At 54.2% G+C, this 8,909-nt stretch overlaps 1 protein-coding gene and 1 long non-coding RNA gene across 4 annotated transcripts; one reads left to right on the forward strand and one right to left on the reverse strand.

The window, feature by feature from the left end:
* Window positions 1–1,211: 1,211 nt before the first annotated feature.
* Window positions 1,212–4,381, reverse strand: HOXB2 (homeobox B2). 2 transcript variants are annotated; one of them, XM_036342135.1, is made up of 2 exons: window positions 3,026–4,381; window positions 1,212–2,292 (listed from the first exon to the last, which is right to left on the reverse strand). In XM_036342135.1, the coding sequence occupies exons 1-2, from the start codon at window positions 3,411–3,413 to the stop codon at window positions 1,607–1,609; spliced, it is 1,074 nt and encodes a 357-aa protein (XP_036198028.1). In that variant the 5' UTR covers window positions 3,414–4,381; the 3' UTR covers window positions 1,212–1,606. The 2 variants fall into 2 exon arrangements, with proteins under 2 accessions (XP_036198028.1, XP_036198030.1); XM_036342137.1 differs by having other exon boundaries at window positions 1,212–2,289; window positions 3,026–4,380.
* A 596-nt stretch (window positions 4,382–4,977) lies between these two features.
* LOC118672176 lies at window positions 4,978–8,893 on the forward strand. 2 transcript variants are annotated; one of them, XR_004973006.1, is made up of 3 exons: window positions 4,978–5,249; window positions 6,948–7,036; window positions 8,467–8,893. It is a non-coding gene; the product is annotated as an uncharacterized LOC118672176 (long non-coding RNA). The 2 variants fall into 2 exon arrangements; XR_004973005.1 differs by having other exon boundaries at window positions 6,948–7,019.
* The last annotated feature ends 16 nt before the right edge of the window (window positions 8,894–8,909 follow it).

The following is an 8,909-nucleotide window of genomic DNA, read 5'->3' on the forward strand; positions in this document are numbered from 1 at the left end:
CGCTTACGGGGTTTGCAGGTAGCCAGGCCTGGGAGGTGGGGGATAGGAGACAGTGTTGAGATGGCAAATGAAGTTGTTGGCACAGACAGGTAGGTCTGCATCTGGAGAAAGCTCTGGGCAGGCTACAATCCCAGAGCGAAGGATCAAAAGCCCGAGTCGCCCAGGCGCACCCGGGCCTGCAGACCCGGCGCGCCCCCTCCCCTCCCCTTCTCATCCCCACGCGGACTCTCCGTCCATCTCGCGCCCTCGGCATCCATTGGGCTCAATTTAAAAAAATAAAATAAAACAAAAACTGGGAGGAGACTCCCTGGCTCCCTTTCTGCACTGGCGTCTGAACGACCCAGAAAGGAGAAAGGGGGTGCGGGGCCGGTCCCCGGGCGGGACCCCGCGCGTCCCGAAGCGGCCGTCATGGCGGCTCTTCCCTCGCCTCCCCGCCGCCCGGCCCCAGCGCCATTTTGAGCATCACCCTTGCTTCTCCGTCTCCCTCCCGCACTCCTCGCTCGTCCTTCCCTCCCTGCAGGCCAGGCGCCTGCCGACGCTGCCCGGGCTCCCTGGGCTGGTCGGCCCGCCGCCCCTCGGACGCTCTCCCAGCCCCAGAGCGACTGCGGGGACGGAGAGCCGGTGCCGGCCCCGCTGCGTTGCTCCCGCGGCTCCGTCCTGCCCACGTGGAGGCCCTTTATCCTCCCGGGGCCCGGGGCCCGGGGCCTGCTTCCCGAGAAAAGCCCGGCGCCCACTCCACTCCTCCAGGCCGAGCCCCCAGGCGCCCTGCGCGCCGGGAGAAGCCCTCCACCCTTTTGGGGTGCGGCAGCTCGGAGCCCCGGGCCCCCTCCCAACCCCATTGCGTCTCTGCGGCCTCGGCCCGGGCTCCCACGCGCGTGCCCGTGGCCTCCGCTCCTTGCACCCTCTCCCGTGGGCCGCACACCTCTCCCTGCGCCGCCCACCTTCCCAAGCCGAGGCCCCGAACACCCGCGCGGGGCCAGAGGCCTTCGGTGGGGCGGTGGCGAGGTGACCCGGCCTCCAGCAAACCCCCCTGCGGTCTCGGAGCTGCGGGAGGAGACGCGGGGGGCGGCCAAGTGGGGCCATTTTTGCACCACGCGGACTCAGCCAGCCCGGGACCAGACCCAGCCCGGGGAGAACCGAGGCCGGCCTGAGGGCTTCGGGGGAAGGGGCTGCGTCCCAACACAAGCACTCGTGTTCGTATAATAAAGGCATTTATTTAATCTATGAAAATAATGTACAATAAATACTTTCCCCTTTTCCTATTATTAAAGAGTTTTAATAAATAATCTACGTCCTAAAACTTAAAAAAAAAGTGGAAAATAGGCTCCTCTAGCTCTTTTTAAAGAAAAGCCCCGCCCCGCCCCTTACAGTGTAATGATTCCTGAGATTTCGTTGGGAGGGGTCCACCGAACGGAATTTTTCTGTGGTTTCCAAAAGACGCCGGAGTATCCAATATTTTAGAGAGAGAAGAAAGGACGCGGATTAAACGCTAATTCAATAATACCTGAATTTTAGCCAAATACATAAAGAAGTCTAAACCACACTTGGGGGCTGGGGGGTCCTGGGAGGCCCTGGGGGTGGGGGGCGAGCGGCCGGGAGGAGACGGTTAGGGGAACTGCAGGTCGATGGCGCAGAGGCTGCTGGTGAAGAAGTCCAGGTCCTCCTCCGAGAAGGGCACAGGGCTGTCGAGCGAGCCCTGCAGGCTCGGGGAGAGGCCTCCGGACAGCTGGAGGCAGGAGTCGGCCGCGAAGAAGTTGAGGTCGGGCAGGAAAGGCGAATCCTGCCGCTCAGGGAAGGCGTCCTCGGGCAACAGCTCGGGTTCCAGCCCGCGGGCCCCGCGCAGGGCGCCGCCGGGGCTCGGCGTCCCCGCGCCGTCCGGGCGAGAGGCCAACGGCGGGGCGCACGGGGCGCCCAGAGGGCCTGGCGCGACCTCGGACGGGTGAGAGCAGGCTTCCCGCGCCGCCCGCGGGGCGGAGAGGCGGCCAGGGCTGGCCGCAGGTTCCGGGGCGGGCTCGCCGGGGTCCTCTAGGGAGCCCGGGCAGGCTGGCTCCCCGTCGGGCGGCTCTCGGTGCTGCGTCTGCCGCTTGTGCTTCATGCGCCGGTTCTGGAACCAGACTTTGACCTGCCTCTCGGTGAGGTCCAGTAAGGCCGCGATCTCGACGCGGCGCGGCCGGCACAGGTACTTGTTGAAGTGGAATTCCTTCTCCAGCTCCAGCAGCTGCGTGTTGGTGTAAGCCGTGCGCAGCCTGCGCGCCCCGCCGCCGGCCGCCTCCGCCAGCCCCGGGCCATCTGCTGGGAAAGCAGACGGAGCATCAGAGCGGGCCGCATCCTCCTCCCAACCTCAGTTCAGCTGAAATAAAAGACTCTTCCATCCGCCAAAAACAGGAGCCGCCGTGCCCCTTCCTTCCCGCCCACCGCAGCCGCTCGCGCTCATGGCTTTTCCCTTCTTTCCCGTCCCTCTCCCTGCACAGCCGGCCCAGGTCAGGGCAAAGCATTCAGAGAGCCGCCCACGGGCCATGCAGGGGTTAGAACCGGCTCCCCTCTGCCCCCAGGACCTCAGAGCCTCCCCAGGTCCTCCGAGTGGACCCCTTAATTCGGACTCCACGCAGGGAGGGGGTGTATAAAGAAAGATGGTTCCTCACCTCCTTTCCTCCCTAGATCCTAGATTCCCCCTCCCGTGTAAGAGCTGGGGGAATGGGACCGAATCTTTTCCTGTCCTCAGATTCAGCCCCAACAACACACATGCATCCCTCCTCACAGATAAAGGGCAATCGAATTCTCTTCTCCCAGCAGAGAAAAAGCTCTTCCCCAACCAGCTTCCAAAATCTGCTGGGGGTGGGGGTGGGAGGGAGATGGCATCTGGCAGCGGCCAGGCCTGAACCCCAGCGATCTATTCTGCTTCCTTGTCACTGAAACCAACGGGGCTAGGAACCCCAACAGGCTTGCCGCCTTTTCTTCCTCCCCCATCGCTCTTTCTCCCCGTCTTCTAGCTGCCCTTCACCCCACCCCTACCCCTTTTACTGACCTGTGGGCGAGCCGACCCCGGAGGCTGGGACCGAGGAGGCGGCCGGAGGGGACGTGGCCGATGGGCTGGGTTTCTTGGCAGATTTCTTCTCTTTCATCCAGGGGAACTCGGGGGCCAGGGGGGCGGCGGGGAGCGGCGGCTGCGGCGGCGGCGGCGGAGCGGGCCCATCTTCGGCTCGCTTTTGGCTCCCGGGTCTCTGAAGGGTGGAGGCGCCGAGCTGGAGGCTGGGGAAGGTTAGCTCGAAAGGAGGAGGAGGAGGAATTAATGTCGACTCCTTGATTGATGAAGTTTGAAATGTCTCCAAGACAGCGGGGAAGGAAGTCAGACACTCGGCGAGCGATGGCTGGCTGTTTATAAACCCAATCTCCCTCTCAAATTCAAAATTCATGGCTTTCAATGGTGGGGGAGGGGGCCTGCTGGGGGGGGCGTCAGGAGGGAGGATCGGAAGGGACCCCCCCTCCTGCCCCCCCCCAGGTTTATGTGATGGAGCGATTTTGGGAGGGAGGGATTTTGCTGTCTCTCTCTCTTTTTTTAAATTTGGGGCCTTTATAATTGTATATTGCTGATAAATACAAGCGTATGGGGACTCTCTCTATTAAACCCAGGACTCTGGCGAAATTGCAGGGAATTCGTGGTCACGGGACCAGACTCGGCCAATCGCTGGTCTGGGCCTGGTGGAAAACAGAGAGCATTATTTGCTTTAATTGATTCAAAAACTCTAGAGGACCCCCGACCTGGACACCATGAACCCCCCCAGTCCTTCACTCCCTCTCCCCAATGCCTCCCTTTCTTCAAAAACAAAAACAAAAACAAAAAAAACGCTAGAGGACCTTTCCCTCATCTCCTTCAGAGAATTAAGATCCTCCAGAAGCCTGGAAAACAAGAGTATCTAAGGGAGAGATTTTCCTCTTTTTGAAATATTTTAATAGAGTTAATTGCTTTCTGTACATGGCCAGCAGCATCTTCCCCCACCCCCCAAAAAAGAAGGTTGAGTGAGGATCTCAGTGTGGCAGGAAGAGGTAGTAAAAAGAGGCTTCCCCGCCAGCCTTTGGGAAAAGTCAGAGTTAAGGTGCAATAAGGAAGAGAAGAGATTTACAATCATCAGCACCACTATCCCCATCCCACCCTCCAAAAGCAACAGATAAATCTTGGAAAATCGACAGGCACTCCCAGGCTGACACAGAGGAGTGAGATAGATGGTGAGAGGCCCTTTTGGGCCTCTGGCCTCCATAGCTGTGTGGTCTCAGTTCCCCTTCTGCCCAGTGTTTGCAGCATTGCCCCTGCCCCTATGTCCATCCACCTGCCTTGCTCACCTGGAGGCATCTGCACTCCTCTGTGACCTGCTCCCTCAAGGGTCAGGGTCTAAAATGCATAGCACCACTCAAGCCTCAAGCCTGTATCTGTATCTATACTCAGGAACATGAACAAGAACCAAGGTGGCCACCCATTCATTTCACTTAGAGCATTCTCAAAGTTGGGGGGGGGTGGATTTTCTCCCCTAGAACAAAGAGATGCCCCCTCCCATTTTTATCATTATGCTAGTTAAAAAAAAAAAAAAAAATCACTGTCAAGCAAGAATTCCCTGAACATGGAGGGGTTGGAAATAATGACCACTGAGATGATACTCCTTTTCTGGCCCCAGAGGGAATTTTTGTTTTTTGTTTGTTGGTTTGTTATTTATTTTAAAGGGATCCAGATAGTCTGAACTTCAGGGAGTGCTGTAATTTACTGCAGGGAGGAGGCACAAGACTGAGGGTTCCACACAATTGGTGGTAAACCAGATCTCAAAGCAGAAAATGAAAAGTCGATCTGGGGGAAGATTTTTAAATAAGTGGGTCAGAGGGACGGAGAGGAGATGAGGCGATCAATCTTAGCCCCCTGACAGCTCCCTCGGATGGCATCAAAGAATTTGGCTCTTTGGGAAAGCAGAGGGAACAGCCGAAATTCCCCATCCCTTTAAAAGGCCTGGGGGTGGGTGGTGTTAGCACAAGAGAAAGGTGATTCTGGGAGCTGGGGAAACAGATGGGGAATGGGGACAGAGGGTAGGGCGCTGAGTTGGGTGGAAAGTTTGTCTGGAGAACTCCCACGGCTCTGGCCTCCCCTCCCCCTCCTGGCTCCCAGCTGCCCAGCCTGGAGGAGAAGGCTGGTTAGCAGAGACATGGCCACTCAGCCGGGAGCTGGAACTAGAAACTTTCTGTCGATGCAAACAGCCGCGTGGGTGGTGGTGAGTATTCATCCGCGTGGGTTGTGGTGAGTATTTAAAAAGGACCGAGCTGTCTGCATCGGAAGGTTGGGGCTGGAGGAGAGCCAGTTGGAGGTGGGGGCTGCGGGGACAGGGGGTGGCCGGTCTGGCGAGCTCTGAAAGGCTCAAAAGAGAACTGCTATGAACTGGACAAACTGGCCAGAGACGGTTATGTCCAGCTCAGCTCCAAAGAAAGCACAATTTACCATTTGGAGGCGTGGATGGGGACGGGGGTGGGGGGCGGGGGAGGCACAGAAGAATCGGGGTAGTGGTTGTCTGCAAGTTGTGCAGCGAGGCCTGAGAGCGGGCTCTCTCTCAGCCACCCCCTTGAGAAGCCCGGAAAGTTTTTGCACGGGCTCAGGAGCTGGCTGCATGGTCCAGGGCTTCTGCCGGCACCAGCCGGCCAAGCCTGCCCCTGCAGGAAATACGGCTCTCCCTAACCCTGCTGACAGGTTTTACTGCCAGATTAGAGAAGAGCAGAAAACTTGGGTGTTAAAAGGGGCCAAGAGAGCCCTCCTTCCCGGAGACACGGCTTCCCGCCCCCTGTTGTGCTGTGAATCTTACACACAGATATTTTCGCCACGACTTTGGCTGCTGAGCTAGCGCTGGAATCTCGCAGAAAAAAAAGGGGGTGGGGGACACCAAGCTAAGTCCGCCCTTGTTTTCCTTGTTTGCCAACCAGCTTTAAGCCAGAGCTCTGGTGTTCAAGCTCGAGCTAAATTCTCTCTCTTGGCCTACCTCTCTCCTGCTAAACGATCAATCCACTGCACCCCCAGAGCCAAACATGGCGCCTCATCTAGTTACATCATTCAGAAAATGTTATTCAGGGAAGAGGGGAAGAGAGAGAGAAAGAAAAACCCTTGAGCGTTATTTGATCCCAATCAAACTTTGCACGCTCTTATGCCTTTAAATTATAGCCTGACCCAATGCTAAATTGCTTGCCGCTTGGATGAGCCGAGTCCAGTTAAAAATCCTACTGGGGGGGTGGGGGGGGGCGGGGATGGGGTGTAGAACTCAGGTTGCTTTTTTTTTTATTGTTATTTATTGTTGCATAAAGACTGTAATTACTAACCTTGGACTGCCAGGATGCAACATAAAAATGAAAATCAGCCCTCTCTTTAAGGCTCAGGGCCTGCAAAGATTCTCACCGACACACCCTCCCCCCATCACTTCCACCAAATATATGCTCCTAATTAAGCAATGCCTGCGCATCGCTTACAATTAGAATTATGCAACTCTTCAGCAAGCCGCCACCGCTTCCCTTTCAACGAATTAGCTCCATATTTCAGCCGCCCTGTCTCCTCGCTCTTATCGACTCCAGCGACGCAGCGGTGACATTTCATCTTTGACAGACCCTCTCTATCCTCGCTCCAATGTGATAAAACTTTTATGGAACCACGACTAAGAAATGAAGTTTTCCCAGGGATTGTGGAAAACAGAGTCGCCCATTAGCCCGGGGACTATTTTATTTACGCTTCGATCCAACAGCTTCTCCCACCCTCCGCCTCTCCCTGTCCCCTGGCTGCCTGGCTGGGGAAATCAAAGGGGCCTCCTCTCCCTCCGCCCCCAGTTTTATTTAGTAATTTAATTTCACTTTAGTTTTAAGGTTTGACCTTAGAAGTCCAGGCCTCAGATTTTTTTTTTTTTTAGATTAATCATTTTCCTTTGTTTTCATTCTAGACCCAATGGTGGTTGGGCTTCGGGTCACGTGACGACTTCTTTGTCGCTCCGGAAGAGAACTGTGAAGTTTAGGTTGCGTGGAAGGAGCAGTAATCTGCCGATTTTTGTTGTTGTTGTTATTGGGGGGCGGGGGGCGTAGGGGCAGGGGCTGGGCAAGGAAGTTGTAGCCAAAGGAGCAAAAGGACAAAAGGTCAATGAATGAGAAAAATGGAGAGGCAAAGAAGCCAAACAGAAAGACCTAGAGCGAGCACCCAAGAGTCCTCCTTCCTCCCAATTTGTTTCTTAAATCTTAGCTCAAGGAGCTGGCAGGATGTCCCAGGCTCCTATGAGAAAAGCTATATAAACATGAGATACAGCCAGGGGAGGTCGGCGCCTGAGCAGTGCTCGAAAAGGCCAAGATGGGGTCTCCAGTGTCCTCATTCCCTTGGGGGAAATTTGGCAGTCAGCAGCCTCCCTCTGCTATCTAAATTGGACCACCAGGACAAGATAAAATTGATAACAGAAAGTTTATTCAAGAATTGTTTGACAGACAACCCTTTTAAGTAAGGAAAAAAAGTGACTACGGAAGAACAAAGAAAGTTCCAAGAGGGAATTAACTCTAATTCTACAAATTCAGGACTATACAGTGACAATTAGGAGCTGAGTTCATGCCTTTTAGAACTAATTACAATTGCTCATAAGTACGAGTTTAACATAAATCTACAGCTCTTTTCTAGAGTACAATAATAACTAAAATAGCTGGTTTTACATGACAGGAAACACGTCCTTTATAACAAGTAAATACTAAAAAAAAAAAGTACAGTTTTTTTTTCCTTTTTCCCTCGTATAAATACATAATGTAAGGGGATAAATAATACAAAAAAAAAGAAAATATTTTAACAGGCTATGACCAATAAATATATATGAAAATGTTCACTAGAACACACACTTTTTGAGCGATGCTGGACTCCTGCAGGCATCTCTCACAGTTGTTTTTATATCCATTAAAATGTAAACTCTAAGTGCAACGAAAGTGTCCTGTCAGGGGCTTGAGCAAGGCACACAGGCCCCGCTGCAGCCCCTGCCTGGGACAGACAGTTTGTTAAAATATACCCTGTTTTCACGTTAAGTCAAGAGAGCAACTGAAGAAAAAGTGTAGAAGAACCTCGTGTCTCCGATTGCTTTTTGTGGAAAGAGGGGGATGGACCTGGAGCTGAGATGGGTGGGAGGCAGTAGAATGGGCAAACCCTCAGTCCTGACAATCACCTCCCAGCTTTTCCATAAAAGAAAAAAATATATATATTTATAATATAGACAGCTCTGACTTTCAAGATCTCTCACCATCCCTGAGCCCTCTGGAAACTGTAACTGATGGGGTCGGGGTGTAGATATTAATGTCCTAGAGCAGAAAAATATGGTGCTAGAAGGGAGTGCCCAATTGACCTCAAAGAGATGGGAGGACATTTGAGACTTCAGGGAGGTGGGAGGGGTTCGTGCTTGGTGCCCCTGGTTTTGAAATGTTTTCTAATTCTTTTTAAAGGAGAATTGCAAGGGGGGGAAAAAATCAAGATTTGGGGGAATTACCCACAGAGACTGAAGGTAAGTTGGTTGGTGATGGCCTAGCCATCTTGTCTGTGTTTTTAAAATGTGCTTCTCTACCTTGTTGCCCTGTCTCCTCCCTCTAGCCCACGCCCAAGCCTGGAATACCAACTGCATACTGCCAGAGGCCTAGGGTTGAGGGGGGGGTCGGAGTGGTTGCATCTCCAATCTGCTGTGGATTCCTTTTCAGCGGGTAGGCAGACAGATGGAACAAGGGCTGGAAGATTTTTAAAAAGCAACCTCTCAGGCCAAGAAGGGAAGGAACTCCAGGCCTGTCCTTCCCAGGAAGCCTGGTTGCCAAGTCCCTGCCTCTTCCTTCAGACCTCCAGGCTACCACTCCAGGCTCTCCCCCACCCCTTGACCTCATCCCTCCGCCCCCCCCCC

The sequence above is a fragment of the Myotis myotis genome, unplaced genomic scaffold, assembly GCF_014108235.1.
Source record: "Myotis myotis isolate mMyoMyo1 unplaced genomic scaffold, mMyoMyo1.p scaffold_m19_p_17, whole genome shotgun sequence".
NCBI classification, from domain to species: domain Eukaryota; kingdom Metazoa; phylum Chordata; class Mammalia; order Chiroptera; family Vespertilionidae; genus Myotis; species Myotis myotis.